This window comes from Tiliqua scincoides, chromosome 6 (assembly GCF_035046505.1).
Source record: "Tiliqua scincoides isolate rTilSci1 chromosome 6, rTilSci1.hap2, whole genome shotgun sequence".
Lineage (NCBI taxonomy): Eukaryota > Metazoa > Chordata > Lepidosauria > Squamata > Scincidae > Tiliqua > Tiliqua scincoides.
In genome coordinates, this window is record NC_089826.1 from 41,178,333 (window position 1) to 41,199,869 (window position 21,537).

At 43.7% G+C, this 21,537-nt stretch overlaps 1 protein-coding gene across 3 annotated transcripts in view; it reads left to right on the forward strand.

The window, feature by feature from the left end:
• The first annotated feature begins 358 nt into the window (after window positions 1–358).
• SMAD1 (SMAD family member 1) overlaps window positions 359–21,537 on the forward strand; it is a 44,298-nt gene continuing 23,119 nt past the window's right edge. The window contains exons 1-2 of one of the 3 annotated variants that reach the window (XM_066631677.1): window positions 359–603; window positions 20,158–20,761. In XM_066631677.1, coding sequence (XP_066487774.1) covers window positions 20,362–20,761 — 400 coding nt within the window. In that variant the 5' untranslated portion in view covers window positions 359–603; window positions 20,158–20,361. Of the gene's footprint in view, window positions 604–764; window positions 850–14,817; window positions 14,906–20,157; window positions 20,762–21,537 lie in introns of those variants that run through there. The other 2 variants (XM_066631678.1, XM_066631680.1) reach the window with 2 other exon arrangements.

Consider the following 21,537-nt stretch of genomic DNA (forward strand, 5'->3'; position numbering starts at 1 on the left):
GGGGATGCTCGGCCTCACCTGGTTGTGGGTGCTTGGGTGCCTCACATGGCGGTGATGCTTTTTGAAGGACTCCGGTGGGGAGGCTCTGCCTCACCTGCCTCCCCACCCATCACACCTCCCTGCTTACACTCCTGGTCTCAGTCTTCAGATCGGTGGCTGGCTCCCCAGCCCCGTGTCAGAGCCGCTGGGAACGGGCAGGAGAGCCCGCCCCGCTCTCTGAGCGCGTTCCAAACCCCGCAGCGGCGGCTGCGAGTCCTCCTCGGGGAGGACGCGAGGAGAAGCGAGAGCCGCAATGCCTTCCTTGTGCGGAGGGGGCGGCGCTTGGAGAGGAGCCCGGACTTGGGCCGAGAGAGGGAGAGCGCGCGCGTGTGTGGGGATGTTGTGTATTGGCAGCGGTGGGGTAAGTGGAGGCTGGGTGGCTCCGACTCTCTGACGCCAGCGAGACCAGATCAATCCAGGCGCAGCGGCAGAGCGAGCGAGCGAGCGTACGGCTGCGGTGGCGGCTGTGCAGAGGGTGGCAGCCGGAGGGAGCTCACCGCTCAGCCCGGCGACTGCAGCCCCTTCCGCGCCCGCAGCTCCCCTTCTCCCGGGCAGCTCCAGCCGGTAAGCGCTTCGCTTGGCGGCTCCTTCTCCCTCCTGCGCGGAGATCGTTCCCTTTCCCTTCGCGCTGCGCTCTCGCTCCCGGCTCTCTTGTGCGGGATGTTTCCCTTGGTGGCTGCTGCTCCTCTCCCCCCGCCTGGCCTGGCCTGGCTGCCTTCTGGCCAAGGGGGAGACGCGCACTGGAGGCTCGTGTCTGATGGCACCCGAGAAAAGGCTTCCCTTCCCATCATGATGGCGGCTGCAGTGGAGGTGAAGGCAGAGCAGCCGCTGGGGTGGGGTGGGGTGGCACTGCTGCTGGGAAAAAGTTCTGGGGGGGATGGAGCCCTTTGTGGCTCTGGGGGAAAGAGAGCCGCTGGCTGAGAGTGTCTCTCCCCTTCCCCCCCTCCCCATCTCAAGGCGAGGAATGAAATGAAACCAAGCGCCCTGCTTCCCGGCGCGGAGCTCCTTCCTCCAGGCGCTCTGGCCTCTTTTGTGTTCCAAGCCAAGCAGAGAAACTTGCTACGTCTCCCTTTTCTCCCCCCCCCCTCTCCAGGCCACTGCGACTTGAGGCTGCAATCCTAGCCACATTTACCTGGGAGTAAGCCCCATTGACTGTAATGGGACTTACTTCTGAGTAGACATGCCTAGGCTTGGGCTGTGACTTCTGTGGTTAAGGGAAAGAAACTCACACAGGCTACAATCCTATCCACACTTTCCTGGGAGTGAGCCCCCATTGACTAGAATGGGAGTTAGACAAGCATAGAATTGAGTAGACAAGCATAGAATTGGGTTCTCAGAGGGCACAAGACTGCCTCTTCCTTGGGTGCCCCTTCTTGATTTGGATGTTTCCTGGATGATCCTGGTGCATCCTGTATTCACCGAGCGCAGTGATTTTCAACCATTTTCATCTCATGGCGCACTGACAAGGTCCTAAAATAGTCAAGGTGCACCATCAGTTTTTGGACAATTGACAAGCCACAACAACTTGTTGCTGGGGGTACTTGCATCCCCCAATGGCCCTACTAGTAAATGACGCTCCCCCAAGCTCCCGCAGCACACCCGCAGACCATTCGCGGCACACCAGTGTGCCGTCGCACAGTGGTTGAAAATGGCTGGAGCTTCCCTTTGGAAATGTTTTGACTGGAGGTCCTGAGCCACCCATTTGGTTGATGAATCAGTGAGATGGAAGTCTTTTTCTTTCCCCCTCATCCATCCCAAAATAATTTGGCTTTTATTTCAGTAGCCTTTCTGGGAATTGGTGGGAAGAAGCAGTGACAAACCAGAGGATGGTGACAAGCCAAGGGACTGCAATTTCTGCCCCTTTTGTAGCTGATCAAGCTGTGTGTGGGCTGGTTTAGCAGTTCTTCACACAGTGTATGAATATGAATGGCTGCTTTAATTTGAGGAGTGCCTTCACATGTGAGGAAACAACTGATCTTTTATTTTAGCTTTTAAAAAAAATTAGGTCCTCTTCCACAGACCATAATTTTGTGCACTATTTTTTTGCCATTTCAGTAGCAAGCTGCTTGGCTTATCTCTGAAAGGAGAATGGAGTTTTTCAGTTCAGTTATTCTGCATGGGACCCTGGATGATACCTTAAGTTTAAGTTTAGGATGCCAGTGCTCCTGGATCCTAACAGATGGCTGTTGCTAAGTTAAATGGAATGTACGTTCAGAGTTTACACTTCAGTTACAGCTATGAGAAATGTAAAACCTGACTTAAGCAAGACTTCCAACAGTGATGCCAAATCTATCCACCAGTTCTTTCAAATACATGCTTCTTTGTTTGTATCCATGTTGAGATATCTGAATTTAAACTGACTTGCAGATGCACTCTTTTAAGCATTTGTGGGTGGGGAGTGAGGAAGTAATGTACTGTGTGAAATGGTCTGTTATTTCACGTATATGCTACATTTAAATGTATTGGAGAGACTGGTTTCTAGATGCAAGAGACACCTAGAAAAACAGACCCAAGTTATGAGCTGAAGTCTTAGAAGCAATTCTGTTGGCATAATTCCTGTAGTGCAGAATTTTTTAAAAGCCTTCGGAAATGCTCACCCTTCTTGCTAATAGTAGTGCTTGGACTTTGTTGTCCTGGCATAACTGGGTCTTCAGGATATGTTTTCTCAGAAGCTAAAAGAGCCTTACAATGCTTCCTAGCCACCTCCCCAGATAAGATCACTTCAGTTCAAGGCCAGATCAGGTTACAAGGGTAGTGATTTGTCCTTGCTTTAATTCTGACCCCTACACCACCCCTAATGTAATCAAATACAGTTCTAGTCTGCATTGTCCCTCTACTTGTGGTTTTTGTGTATACCCTTGAAGATGTGATGACTTAAATGGTTCTGAGGAGTGTTTAGATAGGCAAAGACTACTGTAGATTCTAGATGACAGTGTTAATAGGGGGAAATCTTTATTTCTGAATTAATCCAATTTTTTAGTTCAGTGAAATAGAACTGTAAAAATTCTTTCATTCTTGGCTTCCCTCTCCCCCTTTCAGTTAATCTACATTTCTCCTCTTCACAAGCTATGCTTTAAGTATTTTAACATCTGCTGAAGTTACAATGGGAGAAGACACTGCCTACATTGAATGTATTACTTTGTGAGTAGACACATATTTTAGTTGATCTCACCACTGTATCCTCCTACTGGAGCACAAAAAGAGGAATAGTGTTCTGTTGGTGGTCGCACCCTCGTCAGTTTGTGTGTGTGTGTTCTAAAAAGGATTTACTATGCTGCAAGGAAAGGGGGGGGGAGAAGAAAGTTTTTCCAGTATGTGAAATTGTTGAAGTTTCTTCTCTTCTCCCTATTCTTTTCTCCTTTGAGAAAAGACTACAATGTGTGGGAAGATCCCTTTCCAAATGTATGCAAGTCCCATGGAAAATGCATTTCAGGTGCAACACATCTGTTCACAGGTTATATAAACACAGTTGCCACATGACTGTAAATCCACCTTGCTGCTTGGTCATAACTGGCCTTTTTTAATGTGCTTGTACTGGTCTTTCACACCTGCATGTAGCATTGGAGAGAGCCTCAGAAGTGCTTTAAGTGACTTGTGAACTCTAGTTCTCAGAATGAAGGCATCAGATGTAAGTGGCAATGATGATTTCTAAATGAATTTCTCACTGGATTCCAGCTTAATATATGTAAACAGAAGGCAGGATCAGACTACGGAATAGGTGAACCTGAATTAAGCAGTGCTGGCAACGCAGTAGTGTAGAGTGTAAGTGGTATCTTGGTGTGTAATCCTGCAAGGCTAATGGAGGCATCATCTAGGCTTTATAAATAATGTAAGCTGTGTATAATGCAAACTCCCAGGAGACTGCAGAGAGCATCATTACTAGCCTTTCCAACCTGCTGTAGATCTCAAATTGATTTACAGCACTGAAATGCAAAATGATACATCAGGATGATATGAGGGGGTCAGCCTGTGAGCTTGTTAGTTGAGTCATCATAATTAAATATATTATGAAAGCAAGTATGGGAACCATTTCACCATATTCTTCCATTGTGTACAGACCAGAGGTGAATGTTCAAAAGTAATGTTTAAACTGAGTACTGTATTGTCTGTCCTATCACTAAAGACTTGTTTATGTAATTCTCAACATTGAATTGGTAAATGAGCAATGGATGTTGACCAGTAAGGGCAGAAAAGTGTGCACATGTTGGTGTTAGCAAATATACCCTCCAACAAACAAAAAATAAACTAAAGCAGTTATTTTCAACCTTTTAAATCTCACAGCACACTGACAAGACACTAAAATTGTCAAGGCACACGCACACCATCAGGTTTTTGACAATTGGCAAGGCACACAATGCTGCCATTGAGGGGCTCACATCTGCCTTAGACCCTACTAATAAATGTCCTTCCCCCAAATTCCTGTGGCACACCTGTGGACCACTCGTGGCACACCAGTGTGCTGTGGCACAGTGGTTGAAAATGGCTGCACTACAGTATATAGGCTGCTGTATTCAAGCACTTGACTTTTGAATTCTCAGTGCTGCTTTGCTTTAGGCCCTTTCCCCAAGAGCTAGAATGTTGGGGGATCCAGCCCCAAATCCCTGCTTCATTGTGATGCTCCTGGAACAGCCTTGGACTTGTCACTATCTGTTCAACTTGGAGTAGTTGTAGTTGCAGTGCAGCCTGGAGCAAGGATGGGACACAAATGTAACAAATCTAATGAAAGCAGCTTTGTCTACTGGCTAGCATTTTGCTATTTAATTTAGAGTGTGAATGAAACAAACTTCCTTGCAGTCACGGTGCTAGAGGAGCCACAGATCCTGCTCTGAGTATTGAATAACAATAAGCAAAAGTAAATTGTATGTGGTGTACTTTGATACTCGGAGTGTGTGTGATAGACTTTGGATACTACAGGCCAACCAGCCGTTCTGCTAAACAAGCAAGATAAGTGAGGACTTATCAAACTAACAAATCAGACTAAATATAGAAGTTACTGGAACGTTGGCAACCCATAAACTCAGTGGAATTGGGATGGTATGCCTTTCAAAAAAAAAAATGAGCTTCATACTGAATGGTGGACTGTGAAAGGATGTTGGTGTTCTTGAAATGATCTTCTTTCAGTATTTCTGGTAAGTACACTCCCAGTCATGCTTCCAGTTCAAACAATTGTGGGCTTAGAAGAAATAACAAGGCTGTTGTTCAGTGTTCTTTCCAAAATACACGTTCATTCGTCCAGCTATGGAACCCAAGCCATACAGTGCAACAAACAGTGTGAAAGTGTTTTCAGGGCAAAATGTTCTAGAATGGTATTGGTCAAAATTTGGGAAATATTAATCGTTTTTGGGATTTTAGCCAATAAAGGTACCCTTAAATTTCTATAAATAAAGATTGGAATGGGAGGATGCACTAGCAATGGTTTAAAAGTAAGCATTGACTGAATTTAGGAAAGAACTCAAATCTTTGCAAATGTTCTGAATATATTCCCATAAATAACCAAACAGCAAACCATGCAACACATAATTGAAACTTAAAACTATTTTAAAATAAGTATTTGTCTTATTTAATAGAAGAAAAATTCACAATCCAGCTTGGGGTAATATTTATGGTCCCAATACAGCAACATTTTTTGATACTTTGTTACATTGTTTTTGTTGTTCTCAATAAAAGCATTGCCTTACTTTGGATTGTTAAATCAACTGCACAATTACTTTGCTGCTAGAACTTGGTATGAACCAGTGGATGAAATTGGCAATTGCACCTAAATCATCTGTTTGGTGATTTGCTCAGGTCTGCCTAACACTTCTCATTTCATCTATGAAAAAGTATTTGGCAAATGTGAGTGCACTTGAGCTAAACCTGTATCTCAAAACAGACATGGTGTTTTCTCCTTTGTGACAGTGAAGACTAAAACCTTGGTTTAGCCCTCTGTTTTGTTTCCCCCCCCCCCAGTGTTTCAGGTGGGCTGTCTGCCTCTTAAAAAAATTAACTTATAAGTGGATACAGGTGTAACCTAATTATCCACAGATTGGATTTTTCACCCTCGGTTTTATCTCAATGCGATGAGAAGGGCTCTTTCAATTAAAGGTAAAAAAGTTGTTTTACAATAGCCTTGTTAATGTGAGAGAAGGCAGCTGACAATCCATCAGTCAGGGCACAATCCTAACCAACCTTCCAGCACTGGCACAGCTGTGCCAGTTGGGCACATGCTGCATCCTGCAGTTGGGGGGCAGTCACAGAGGCCTCCTCAAGGTAAGACAATATTTGTTCCCTTACCTCGGAGTTGCATTGCCCTTATGTCAGTGCTGGAAAATTGGTTAGGATTGTGGCCTCATTCTCTCTCCAGGTATTTAGAACAGCTTCACTCCAAGGCAAGCGACCCCTCCCTTCTCCCTGAGCACATGAAAGAAAGATAGCCACCTTTCATTCTTTCCCAGCAGTGTGCTCTGGTTGAAGGGGGGGTGAAGGGAGGGGTCACTGGCTTGGAGTAAAGCCTTTCTAAGTACCTGGAAAGAGACTGATTGTTGGATTGTCTGCCTAATGACTCTGTCTTACATCACAAAAGTCAGCAAGGCTGTTTTTTTAAATTGCCTAGCAAAGGGACATTGTTTTTTAAATGGGTTTTCTTTAATGTGATCTTCAAATAACTCAACCTCTAAATGTACACCTTTGTGTTGGGGTAAGTGGGAATGGGGGGGGGGAGAGAATCAGTTGCAGTTACATTTGAGAAATTGTTCTGGAGGTGAAATTATAGTGCCCACTCTGTAATTGTAAACAGCCAGATTCTGCTGCAAACTGGTATTTTCCCTTATTCTTGATCATTAAGATTGTACATCTGACCAAAATGTTAAATATAATCTTCATGGCAGCCTTACTTCGGTGTCCATAGACACTGAAGGTTCAGGGCTGCAGTGGGTTATGTCTTTAAACAACCTCTTACTTGTATTCTTCATGCCTGTTTTAATATAGCTTAAGTCAGGGATGTCAAACTCATTTCAAAGAGAGGGCCAAAGTTAGTATTCATGGTGCGTGGTGAAGACTGGAAATGACATCATTAAGCAGAAAGTGACATCATTAAGCAGATGATGGCCAGAAATAAGCACTTTGTTTTCATACTCATAGCACTCATTAGCTGCAAATGACAGAAGAGAAAATGTGCAAATCTTGTTTGTATTTTTTAGATATGAGATATCAAGCTGGGAGGATCCAATTATAACAGGGACTGGAAAAATTGCTTCCTGGGTTCACATTTGGCCCATGGGCCTTATGTTTGACATCCCTAAGTTAGATAGTATAGCTTCCTAAGCCTGGAAGGCCCAAATCCTAATCCACTTTTCAGCACTGGCATAGCTGTGCCAATAGGTTATGTGGTGCATCCTGCAGTTGGGTGGCACTCATTGAGCCCTCCTCGGAGCAAGGGAATGTTTGTTTCCTTACCTTAGAGCTGCATTGCCCTTATGTCGGTGCTGGAAAGTGGGTTAGGATTGTGCCCTTAAGCTCATTCCAGTCAAGGTGGGAGGAAATGATTGTTTACAGGTGATGTGATTGGTCATGTCCACTCTGAATCCTTAGAGTGCGCTGGAATTCATTGTTGCTTGGAAGCCTGGGGAGAAGTGCAAATAGTGAGAATCCTGCAAAAAACCCCCCCCCCCCCAAATACTCCTTGTTATCATCATCCTCTATGAGTAGAGGCTAGACTTTGTTGTGTATTCTGTCTGGAGTTGCTGCTGGAGATTGTAAGCAGCTCTGCTTGGTACCAAGCACAGAAGTTTGCCTCATGTTTGGGATGGGTTGATAAAAGCATATGTACCTGTGTTGCAGTATTTAAATGCTGTCCCCTGTTAAGTTCAAAAACGGCATCTTGCAGTGTGCCTAGACATAAACTTGCATATGTATAAACATGAGAGTTCTGAAGAAAGGAGGGTTGTTTTTAGATGAGGTGTGTGTGTCACAGCAGCCATACTCTTAGACTTAGAGCAGTGTTTCTCGAACTGTGGGTTGGGACCCATCAGGTGGGTCGCAAGCCAATTTCAGGTGGGTCCTAATTCATTTCAATAATTTATTTTTACTATGTTAGACTTGATGTTGCTCTGGTATGTGACTGCATTTGGGGAAATGTTACAGACCTGTACTTTTAACAGGCTACTATGTATATGCTTTTAACAATGACAGTCAATGGGCCTTACTCCTGGGTAAGTGTGGGTAGGATTGTTAAAACTTTTCCTGCTTGATGTTGTCACTTCTGCCCATGATGTCACTTCCCAGGTAATGACATCACTTCCGGTGGGTCCTGACAGATTCTCATTCTAGAAAGTGGGTCCTGGTGCTAAAGGTGTGAGAACCACTGACTTAGAGGATTCTCTTGTAGGTGAGAGTAATGGGAAATGGCTTTTGCTATGTGTAGCAATAAGTTATTTGTAAGACTGTGTTGGCCAATTAACTAGGGGTAACTCCAGCAGTCATTTTGTTAGATTAATCAACATAAGCTTTTAATCTGTTCAGCTCTTCACTTCTACTTTGAATGCTATAGACTTTTCCATAACTTAAGTATCTTTTCTGGCTTGAACCTGGGGGATACTTCAGGACTCTGAATTCTTCTGGTGTGGCCATTTTTCAAATGAGCACTCAAGAGTTTGAGTACATTATTTATTTTTAAAATGAACTGTCAAGGACCATGACAGTGTTTACTATTGGTACAAGCTGCAGTAACTTAGTGCTGTTTTGGGTGTATGGCACTTTTTAGGTGGAAATCAATTTGTGTACAACTTGGGGAAAACATCTATTTGCTGATAATTTTTTTGGTAAAATTTCTGTATAGTAAGTAAACTTCTGATATTTGGACACTTCCAAACTGTGCTGTGTATATATATATGTGCCAAAGTTTTGTCCTTCTGTAAGGGGTATGCAGCTACTACTTGGGCCCAGAGATAACATTCTACATATCTGAAGACTTTCATAACATGATTAGGTCTGCTGAAAGTGTACACACCCAGACTTGTATAGCCTTTCTAATGCCGAAATACCGTAATGCATGCCTTAAATTGAGTGCATACTTGACTATTCTCTTTCCAAAATGCAGCAGCTGAGTGTGCATGAGAAAGAAGGAAGAGGAATTTGCTGTGATCAGATAACTGAGTTCAGTGTTTTCACTTCTGTTTATAACTTTTCTCACACTTGTGATCTATAAGGAAGCTTTGTGTATTCTAAGTTCCGCACGTGTTTTAAATCAAAGTTGGAGGACGTGTATTGCAAAGGAGGTAGAATGCACAAGTTGTGACTTGCCTTGCTTTCTGTGTTCAGGAAAAAGAAACTCTAGGAAAAGCTGAAGCAGAAAAATTCAAACTTCACTGGGTATGCCTCATTGTTGCTTGGAGCTTGACTCAAGTGAGGAAGCTAACCTAGTTAGGTGTAGGGAAGCCCAACTTACCCATTCAAATGGACAAGTGATTAATACCCCCCAAAAAAAACTGTGGGTAAGGAAAGGATGGTCACTTAGAGGCTCTCTTAAGTCAAGTAATTTCAACCATCTTTGCCTCATCTTTTTCCTCTCTGTTCCCCATTCCACTTTTACAAACTGCAAAGCAAAATTTTATGATATTATGGCAACAAGTTATAAAATTCTTGACTAATATGTTCAAAATGGATGCATACTTGTCTGAAACATAAACTAAAGTACTTCTGCAAAATGCAAGGGGGGGGGGGAAATTGAGTCCTGTAGTACTATGCTGGCTGGCAAATACTGCATAATGCTCTTAGGGGCATTATGTTTGATTCCCACTCACAATCTCCAATTTGAAGAGGTTTGTTTCTGTTGTTGCCTAAGGAACATGTAGTTAGAGCTGTTTACCTGCAGACATTTGGTGTTGCTGGAGATGTTCAGTTCATTTTCAATGTGTATGTTGTAATCCTCAAGTCGGTGTTTTAACTCACAGTGATGACAATGTAATACTCCATAATGAAATTGTATCTTAGAACAATTAAGTTCCATCAAAAGAAATCATAAATGAAAAGTATAGGTAAAACAACTTAATGTATGAAATTCAATAAAATAATACAGGATGTTGGCTAACAAGATCAGCAGTACACACATCCATCCCAACAATAAATCATTACATTATAATAGCAAAAATGCAATATTAATATATGGTGCCTGAAACACCCCCTCTGCACTTTGGTGTAGCATACATTACTGTCTGCTTCTGATTCATTTTTTCTTATCTTTCCTTTTGGCACTACCTTCCCAGGAATTTGCTCATGGGGGTTCTTTGCATGATTAACAATTGTATGTGAAAACCTTTGCCACCTCTTTGAACTACATGCAATGTTGGAACTGAAAATTTCTAGGTGTTGTTTCTGTCCAGCCCTAAGAACTTTAAAAGCTGCTTAATATTCCAGTGCAGAAATGGTGCATATGTGTGAGTCGGCTCCTAAACTTGGTTCCTGGAATTATGGAGATTGTCCAGCCCTGGTCAATGTTATTTTTCTTCCTTAAACTGGGGTATACACATGCCTGTTGCAGGCCATGAAAGAACCCTATAACTGCCCATCTTCCCTCCTCTGTCTGTGCCCCGTGCTAAGCTCCCTTTCTCTCAATCTTTTTCACCTCTCTTCAGCCTATTCCACTTAGAACTGATTCAAACCCAACTATTTTCTAAGGTGGTCAGTCCTCCCCTGACAATCTTGTGCCCATGAGGAAGAAATCCTCCATGATGCAAAGCTGTTGTGGGAGGTAAGGGACAGGACTGCCATCACACATCCTTTAAGGAAGGTTTCTTGGCCAGGAATGTCCCGAGCTTGTTTTCCTCTCTTGCTACGTGCTGTGAGGGAAAACACTAAAGCTTTGATGGTTCATCTGTTGCTGCTGCTGGGAAGGGTTAACTTGACTCCAGCTGGCTTCCTCATGGGGCACTTCTGAGCTACCCCACAGCAGCTGTGCGCCATATGAGATGTCATTATGGGGTGTGTGGATGCTGGGTGCGAGGAAAGCATAATAAAAATCTCCTTCCGTGTCTGCATATAACCCCTGTGAGGAAGATGGTTGAGGTGTGCTGTGACTCTGTCTGCTTATCCATTTAGGAATGTGGCTTCATGTGGATAGGTAGATTACAAAAGAAAGGACACACAAGCAACTACAAAACATGCCTGAATGCATCTAATTTTCCATATCAGTTTCCCATGCCTCTTACTCATTTATTTATACCACCTTTCCTCCAAGGTGCTCATGGATAGTGTCTGTAGTTCCTCCCCTCCATGTGTCCTCACATCAACCTGTAAGGTAGGTGAGGCTGAGAGACAGAGTCTAAAGTCACACAGAAAAGTTCGTGGCTAAGTGAACATAAGAACAGCCCCACTGGATCAGGCCATAGGCCTATCTAGTCCAGCTTCCTGTATCTCACAGTGGTCCACCAAATGCCCCAGGGAGCACACCTGATAACAAGAGACCTGCATCCTGGTGCCCTCCCTTGCATCTGACATAGTAGTTGGCAACCTTCAGTCTCGAAAGACTATGGTATCGCGCTCTGAAAGGTGGTTCTGGAACAGCGTCTAGTGTGGCTGAAAAGGCTGAAAAGGCCGACTATATCTGACATAGCCCATTTCTAAAATCAGGAGGTTGCACGTGCACATCATGGCTTGTAACCCGTAATGGATTTTTCCTCCAGAAACTTGTCCAATCCCCTTTTAAAGGCGTCCAGGCCAGATGCCGTCACCACATCCTGTGGCAAGGAGTTCCACAGACCAACCACATGCTGAGTAAAGAAATATTTTCTTTTGTCTGTCCTAACTCTCTCAACACAATTTTAGTGGATGTCCCGTGGTTCTGGTGTTATATGAGAGTGTAAAGAGCATCTCTCTATCCACTTTTCCTCCCCCTGCATAATTTTGTATGTCTCAGTCATGTCCCCCCTCAGGTGTCTCTTTTCTAGGCTGAAGAGGCCCAAACGCCATAGCCTTTCTTCATAAGGAAGGTGCCCCAGCCCAGTAATCATCTTAGTAGCTCTCTTTTGCACCTTTTCTGTTTCTACTACGTATATCCTTTTTGAGATGCAGCGACCAGAACTGGACACAATACTCCAGGTGTGGCCTTACCATAGATTTGAACAACGGCATTATAATATTAGCCGTTTTGTTCTCAATACCCTTTCTAATGATCCCCAGCATAGAATTGGCTTTCTTCACTGCAGCTGCACATTGACTTTCATGAACTTGTCCACCACCACCCCAAGATCTCCTGATCTGTCAGACAGCTCAGAACCCGTTAGCCTATATGTGAAGTTTTGATTGTTTTGCCCCAATTTGCATGACTTTACACTTACTTACATGGCACTTACACTTACATGGCTTCTGCCATTTTGCTGCCCATTCTGCCAGTTTGGAGAGATCCTTCTGGAGCTCCTCACAATCACTTCTGGTCTTTACCACTCGGAAAAGTTTGGTGTCGTCTGCAAACTTAGCCACCTCACCACTCAATCCTGTCTCCAGGTCATTTATGAAGAGGTTGAAGAGCACCAGTCCCAGAACAGATCCTTGGGGCACACAGCTTTTCACCTCTCTCCATTGTGAAAATTGCCCATTAACACCCACTCTCTGTTTCCTGGTCTTCAACCGGTCTCAATCCAGGAGAGGACCTGTCCTCTAATTCCCTGACTGTGGAGTTTTTTTAGTAGCCTTTGGTGAGGGACCATGTCAAACGCCTTCTGAAAGTCCAGATATATAATGTCCACAGGTACTCCCACATCCACATGCCTGTTGACCTTTTCAAAGAATTCTAAAAGGTTTGTGAGGCAAGACTTACCCTTACAAAAGCCATGCTGATTCTTCCTCAGCAAGGCTTGTTCGTCTATGTGTTTTGAGATCCTATCTTTGATGAGGCATTCCACCATCTTACCCGGTATAGATGTTAGGCCGACCAGCCTATAGTTTCCTGGGTCCCCCTTCTTTCCCTTTTTAAAGATAGGCGTGACATTTGCTATCCTCCAATCCTCTGGCACCATGGCTGTTTTGAGGGACAAGTTGCATATTTTAGTCAAGAAATCAGCAACTTTATTCTTCAATTCCTTAATAACTCTTGGGTGGATGCCATCAGGGCCCAGTGAGTTATTGATCTTTAATTTGTCTATTAGGTCTGAAACATCTCTTTTAACTTCTATCTGACTTAATTCCTTGGTCAGGAGGGGCCGTTCAGGCAGCGGTATTTGCCTGAGGTCTTCTGTTGTGAAGACAGATGCAAAGAACTCATTCAATTTCTCTGCCATCTCTAAGTCTCCTTTTATCTACTGGATAAAATGCTACCTTTGCATTTTAGAGAATGCAATTTAGGTAGAGAATGCTACCTTTGAGGCCCTGGCTTTCAGCTTCCTCCCTAATAGCCTAAATTTGGCCTCCAGGACCTCCCGGCTACACTTGCCCACGTCGTTTGTGCTGACATGCACCACAACCACTACCTCCTCCCCAGCACTATCTACCAGCCTGTCTAGACGAGAAGTGATGTCCGCAACCTTCGCACCAGGCAGGCAAATCCCCATGCGGTCCTCACATCTGTCGGAAATCCCCCTCTCTATGTTTCTAATAATCAAATCCACCACTACAAGAAGCCCTTGACCCCCCCCCCCCCGCCGAGGAGTATCCTGAGTGCGTTCGGATATGGCCCGTCCCCTGAAGAAGGGGTCCCCCCTAGGGGATTGTTTCCCTCCTCTCCATTATGACATCCTCCAGCCCCAAGACTTCCCACCCGGGCAGCTGAGGAGCTGCACGCCTGAGGCTGGGACAAAGCCTGATTGCCCCCGGAAGTCTCCCCATGGTCCTTCTCTGCCTGCCTCTGCTTCTCCAGGTCGGCCACCAAGGCTTCAAGGGAGCGGAGGGGTTCCCTGAGTCCCTGGAGCTCCTTGCACCAAGGACACACCCATGGCTTATGCCCCAGAGGCATATAGTCATACATGTTACACTCGATGCAAAACACTGGATAGCACCCACCCTGCTGCTGGCTGTCTGACTGCATAGCTTTTTTATTTTGTTTGTTTTTGTTTAGGAGTACTTAAAAACCCTACACTGGTTAGCAGCCCTCTTCTCAAGGGAAGAGAAAGGGTGGTATCTGGGGCCTTGGCGTCTTCGCCCTGCTGCTGAACTTGCACAGGTGCTAAACTTGCAGTGCCTTACCTGGCACTTTGTTCCCGAGGCACTTGGTTTCCCAGAGGCCACGCACGCTTCTGTAGAGAGGCTCACGCAGTGGCAGGCAGGCAGGTGGCAGGAAAGTGGGGATTTGAACCTGGATCTTCCAAGGCTAAGTCCAACACCCAAACCACTATACCACCCTGGCTCTTTTTATGACTAAGACTAAAAATTTTGAACTTGACTTCAGTATTCAGAAGTCTTGCTGCTTGCCTTAACTTCAAAAGCAGACTTCTGATGTTTTGACAGGTCACTGGTGACAAATGCCTTCCCTCATTTGCTCTTCTTCCCCCTCCCCCCTTTTCACTGCTCACCTGTTAAGGAAGCCCCACCTTCCTTGTGCTGCATACCATAAAGGGAAATGACTTTGCAGGCCTTAAGGAAATAAAATTCCCTGCCCTTCCTAAAAGAGGAATCCAACAATTGGGGAGAGTGGCATGAGACCATGTGTTGGTTTGTAAAAGGATATGGCTTGTAAAGATGTTTCCTTTGCCTGTGATGAATATGGATGTATTTCCGTTGCAGAAGGTTCTGATGAAATTATGTAATTACAGCTGACCAGGCAGATCTAAATATAGACAAACGCCTGCTGTCCTGCCTTTGTGTATGCGAACACACCCACGGAGCTTGTAAAAACTGCCACTGGAAAGCAGGTGTTTATAACTGTATTACAGTTGGGATGGTGATGGATCTCTGTGGAAAGGTGAAAGTGCAAGAATCTTATAGTATTCTATTCTTGAAACATTGGTATAAACTGCTTTTATTTCTCTTTGCCGATGCATTTAAGGTGGCATGTGATCTAACTCAAGCATGAACTCTTCATGCAAATGGTTGCCAGTGCTGGAGCAAGAAAGGTGCAGTCTTTATACCATGCTAAAAGAATTATTGCAGTTTGTGTTTGACTCCTGGGTTACTTTCACTAAAATGGATTTGCACCAATCATTCAAAGCACTGTCTTTTGTTCCTGGTTCTTTTATAGTTGTGTTCCTCCATTCTTCATATCTGGAAGTTTTTGTTAATTTGTAATTGTATTTGGAGCATTGCATTAGGGCAAGTTCAATAAGTGACAAACAAGTTCAGCTCTTATTAATATATAACAGAATGAAACTCCCACTCTGTGCTGGGCAGTTGCAGGAGGGAAGTGTGTGTCTGTGGAAACGTTTGTTTGGCTGATCTTCCTTGTGTATACCAGTACAACTTGGTGCCAACTTGGGACTTGCCAGTTGACTGTGCTTGCAGGATAGAGTCTGTGAAGTCTTTCCAATGCTGAACAGCACAGGTTATCTGTAACAGGAAGATCATGTGAGCATATTTAATCCCTGTAGTTCTCTTTCTCATAGTTTCAAGAAATTACTTTGCTATGTATGTATATTTTCACGAGTTTCATCCACTTCTAGTTTTAAATTTTGGAGTCAGCATATAATTAGTTCCTTAGGGATTGTTTTTTGTCCGAGTGGTAAATAACAGTTTGTGTTCAGTGGGACCTGCTCTCGGGTTAGTGTGTGTAGATTTACAGCCTGATTCTCCTTGCATGGTGATCTGGATCCTCCTAAAGATCTTGTACTTCTGTTAGTGAGCAGATTAGAACAGGCCAGAGGTTATGTCTTTCCACAGTGCTTGTAAGTGACTTTTCATAGCATCATTTTCTCTGGAAGTCTCTTAAGAACTTGGTTTTACCTTGTACTACTTAATAATCAAGTATAATAGCTGTCATTGGGCTTTAGCGTAACATTTGTATGATGTCCAACAGATTTAAACAAAGCTAGCAAATGGGAATATTTAGGACTCAGATGAATAAGTACTTCCAGAGGAAGTACAGACAAATAAGCACTGAGAGGAATAAGTGTTAAATAAAACCTAGGCACCATTGGAATAGGAATAGTGGCTGTTGACAAAATTGAGGTCCAGAATTTCTAGGAAGAAATTTGGCTGGCTAGTGCCATGCCTTCAATGTGGATACGCTTATCTTCATGGGCTGGTAAGCTGCTGGATTGTTGGAAGTACAGAAATTGCTTTCCCAGAAGCGTACATTGATTGGGGAAGAGGGGAGTAGTGTGTGTCCTATGCAGACTCCTGTTTAATCATTATTTGTCCTTCTGACTGATAAGGCCACTCAGTGCGCAAAGTAATACAGGAAATAATGTGTTGCAGAAACCAAAAGTAGCAGAAAAGAAAATGGAATGTACTGGCAAAACCTCAGAAGTAAGGAGGCGCTCTAAGATTCTTGAAAATGAAACTCTTGGTTTACTCGTGCTTAGTGTTTACTTCAAAACGCCTACACAGCAGGCTTCAGATTCAAAGCATCTTTTTCTATAACGTTCTGTATTTGAATTTAAAGTCACGCCGGCTAGAAAATGCATCTAACAGTGCCCATGAACAGGTGCTGAATCAGAGCGCAACAGATAGCAGGCCAGCCACATAAATAATAAATCAATGCCCTCTGCAAATATCTGTTCTAAAAGTTGTTAATTTCAAATCCAGATGTAGCTCTGACTACATAATCTTGAGAACTGTCTATTTCCTAAAGCAGTGTATCCAGGATCATAAAATTTGTGACAATGAATAATTGTCTACACTAAAACATGGCCTCCAAAATGGTGGATTTTGAATAAAATGCTTCAGAAGCTGTTCAGTGCCAGTCTTATTTAATGTAATAGCTCGTTCTTTAAATTAGTCTAACAGCTGTTGACTAAATTGTTTATAAAATTGTTGTGGATTGCCCTTGTTGTAAAAAGTGGCTTCACAAAAGCAGATAAAATGTTTTCTGAACTAAATGTGATTAACTAGTTAAACCTATTTAAAAAATTCAAACAGATTTGTCAGACTTGTATAACTACTGTATTTACAATTTCATTTTGTGGAACTAATATGCCAAAAAATACAGACATCAAAGAAAGGGAGTGTCCTTTTAATTATTTTGTATTTTTTCTTATGAGTGACTGGGCAAAGCACGACATCTACCAAATGTGGAGAGAGTGGCCCAGCTTGGATACAGTGTTAAACTATGGGCTTAAGAGAACCATGAGCTTGAGCATTATCTTCCCCTTCTAATTTCTTTCTCCTCCTTCCCATGAGAGAAAAAATGTGAAATGATCTGGTTGATATCCTGGCTTCTTCTAATTCTAGTTAAACCCCAGTTCCCCAAGTTTTTATATATTGGGGAGCTGCAATTTGCTTCTTAAAATGAACATAGAATGCTCCTTGTATGTATAAGAAAAAAAGATTCTGTATATATGAGAGAAGAAGAGACTGAAGGGAAGTTGTTTTTTTTAAATGGTCTTCAACCTTTTTTATGCCATGACCCAAACTATGGGACTGAGAACCCCCTGCCGATCACACCCCCTCCTGGAACCAATCCACCCATCCCCTGCCCTATTTCCCCCTATATCTTGTGTCTTCACAACAACCCTGTGAAGTAGTAACCTGGGCAGGGCTGGCCTTATGAGCTGCAGGGCAAGACAGTGAGAGGAGACTGTGCAGGATTAAATCAAGAACTCAGTTTTGATAAGGCAGTACTATTATTAGATGGGATCCATGCCTGCTCTTGCACAGGCTTTGAAAGGTTGCTGCAACCTCCCCATGAGACCTTGTGATCCCATTGGGATAACGACCCATGTGTTGAAGAACATGTCTCTGTCTAACTCACAGCGCAATTCTAATTTGTGCTGGAATGAGGAGGCCGGAAGACCAGCCCTATATCCAGCACGAGTTTGGGGCTGAAAGCGGCTCAACCTGGGGCAAAGGGAATCACTTTCCCTTACCCTGGGGAGAGCCGCTGCAGCCCCAGTGGATCTGCACCACCTAAAGATGTGGCGTGGGTCCAAGCAACCCGGAGCTTCCCCAGCCTGTCTGGGAACGGGGTCAGGATCTGGCATAACTGCTGAGTCCTGGCCCTTCTCCCGCAACATGCCCACAGGCCTGCCCACCCTCCCCCACCCTGGAACACCTCCCCCTGCCTTGGAGTTCAGCCGCTGTGGACCTACCTTTCTCTGTCGGCGTGGAGGCTGGATACAGCATTTGAGACTGGCCGTGTCATTGCACAAGCCCAGCTGACACTCAAGGAGGCACAAATGTGATTTATGCCATGTTTGTGAACCTCCCGGGCCAGGGCCAGGGACTTCTGCCTGTCCAGCACAATGTTAGGATTGCGCCCTTAGCTTGGTTTAACATTATATTATGATCTAGACCAGCGGTGTTTGGCAGGAGGGCCACATCATCTCTCTGACACTGTGTCAGGGGCTGGGAAAAAAAAATTAATTTACATTGAAAATTTGAATAAATTTACATAAGTTTACATAAATGAATATAGTAAAGATGAACTTATATAAATGAATGAAGGTCTTGCAATAGCTCAAGACCTATAAAAGGCCTTGCACAAAGCAAGGCTGGCCTTTCCTTTGCTGCCGCTACTGCATCACAGACGTGAAACAACAAGCAGTGGAGGGAGCCCTCATCCCACAGCTAACGCGAGAGGTCAAACAGTCACCCTCACGCTGAGAGCAGTTGCGTCGGGCCAGTGTGAGCTCCAACAAATCTCCAGAGGCTCATTGGAGATTGGGGGCTCCCTGAGGGCCACATTGAGAGGCCTCAAGGGCCGCAAGTGGCCCCAGGACCGGGGTTTGGGCACCCCTGATCTAGACAGAGAAATGTCTTTCCCCAAAGGCTTCTCCACTCATTCTTTTTCCTTCATTACCTCAATGCCATTGTCTCTCAGTACACTTCTAGCAGGTTGTCTATGGCAGTTCCTATCTGAGATAATCCAAACCTGCATTGCTCTTGTCAGAAAAGGGACGGTGCTGCTCTCTACTAACATGAATTCCTTCTGAGAGCAAAAGTCCATGAATCTCCCTCTTTTGACCTGCTCACTTCTTAGGCTATCTGTTGTGGATGATGAAAAATACAGTTCATCCTTTTAGGATAAATCCAGACTTAGGCATAGTCAATGTCTTGTGTTTAATTCAGACACTTGGAAATGTGCGCTGGTTCCAAATGTTTACTTAACAAAATAATTGCTTAATGAATACTAACCTGTTTTGGAGCACTCATGTGTTGCTAGATTTAGAAAGTTAATGGCAGGTATCTTTTTTAGCAGAAAAATATTTCTGATTTAAAGAATGCTTAACTTGGGGTTTTGTTATCTCTTTTGATGTATTTAGATGTGGAGGATCTTTGACCAAATGAATTTGTTCCAACTGTTGCTAGTGACTTTCTAAGCAAAAGTGGTTATTGAAAGACTCTAACCACTACAGTTCATAAGGAGTTCAGACAGTTCTGATCAATTTAATAGTTGGAAGGGACCTACGAGGTCCTGTAGTCCAATCCCCTACCTGTAGCAGGAAATCCTAGAGTATCTCTAGTAGGTGCCTGTTAAACCTCTGCTTCAAGTTCTCCAGCGAGGAAGAATCCACTACCTCCCTTGGTGATCTGTTCCACTGTTGAACTACTCTTACTATCAGAAATTTCTTCCTGCTGTCCAACCAAAATCTCTTCTCTTGCAGTTTATACCCATGGGAACTAGTTCTGTTCTCAGAGGCAACTGAGAACAAATCTGTCGCTTCTTTCATATGAGAAGTTTCAGTTGTATGTTAAGTTCTTATATAGCCATCCAAAAGCATAGTCAGTAGTTCTTGAATTAGTGTCAATAAGCTCCCAAAAGCACCCCTTTTTGTTCAATTGCTAATTTTTAAGATTGCTAGCAAGTATTTTACTGTTGGTGACTTCACAGTGATGGGAAAGCTGGATTCATCTGTTGAAGGGAAGTGATCTGGGTCATGAGTCAACTGACATGGTTCTTCCTATGTAAGTACCTAAAATAATCTTCCCCCAACACTTTTCTCATCACCAAAACTGGCCTGCCAGATTTTGAACTTTGTTAGCACAGTATCTGGGCTTGTTAAAATTGCATTTAATAAAGGGAACTTGTCTCTATCTCTTTCCTCCCTTATCCTTCTGTAGGCACCTGGCTTGGAGCTGGAAACTTGAAGGGCCAGAGAGAGCATCTGTCAGACTGGAATGTTAGTTCCAGCATCTCAGGATTACAGGATAAGAAGACCTAAAGGAATCATACAAACTTGATCAAGATTGTTGTTGCGAGTACTCATAGGATTTGCTGATCTAGAGTCTGTGCGTGGGGGGCAGGGTATTTCTTCCAGTGTCACCATGAATGTGACGAGCTTGTTCTCATTTACCAGCCCAGCTGTAAAAAGACTATTGGGATGGAAGCAGGGGGATGAAGAGGAAAAATGGGCAGAGAAGGCTGTTGATGCCCTTGTTAAAAAATTGAAGAAGAAAAAAGGAGCCATGGAAGAGTTGGAAAAAGCACTAAGTTGCCCAGGTCAGCCCAGCAACTGTGTCACAATTCCACGTTCCTTAGATGGTAGACTTCAAGTTTCTCATCGGAAGGGGCTACCCCATGTAATTTATTGCCGTGTGTGGCGCTGGCCAGATCTGCAGAGCCATCATGAACTCAAACCACTGGAATGCTGTGAGTTTCCCTTTGGTTCAAAGCAGAAGGAAGTTTGTATCAACCCCTATCATTATAAACGGGTGGAGAGTCCTGGTAAGTACCTTTGCTATTTTCTGCTATCTTGAAGTTTGTTTTATTTTTTGCACCTATGTATCTTGTCAGATAAGCCAGTAATTAAATGTTTTAAGATTCAGGTGACTTGGCTGAAGCAAGTTTAGAATGAAATGGACTGTGCAACTGACTAGTAATGGATAGGGCTTCACTTTTGCCTATTCTAGTTTTGTCAGAGGAATGATGGCTTACCATACCTATATAGCCCTATTCAGATGGACTTCATGTACCTGAAGGGTAAAATCTAACTTGTGCTGGCCTCAGGACTTCTTAAAGGTACTCAGGATTATGGATTTTACTTGTAGTCTGCGTGTGGTGTTACTGTGTGATTTAAACAATTCAGTCTATTAGTAATGATGATTTTTACTGTGAGAGAGGAAACTAAAGTAAGCAGACATTGGCATATGACCTTCATTCTGCTGAGCAATGAAATAAATTTGCCTCTTGGGTGATTTAAGTTGCCTGAATTTATACTGGTTTCTGGAATTTCAACTTTCCAAACTGGAGCTGGGTGCTTCAGTTGCTTTAGCAGAAAGCTTGTTAAAGCCTGTAGTCTCATTTTATGAAAGCTAAATTTTAGCTATTCTAAACCTACATAGAGAATCAGCCATTGACTTCGGTGGGACTGGATAATTCTTATGCACACTTAGTTCTAGATGTTAGTATGTGCTTTGCTATAATAGTTATATGATGTTGCCTGTGCACTCTGTACAGTGTGTACAAGTGAAGTAGGTGGAGACTAGGAAAAGGCTGTCTTG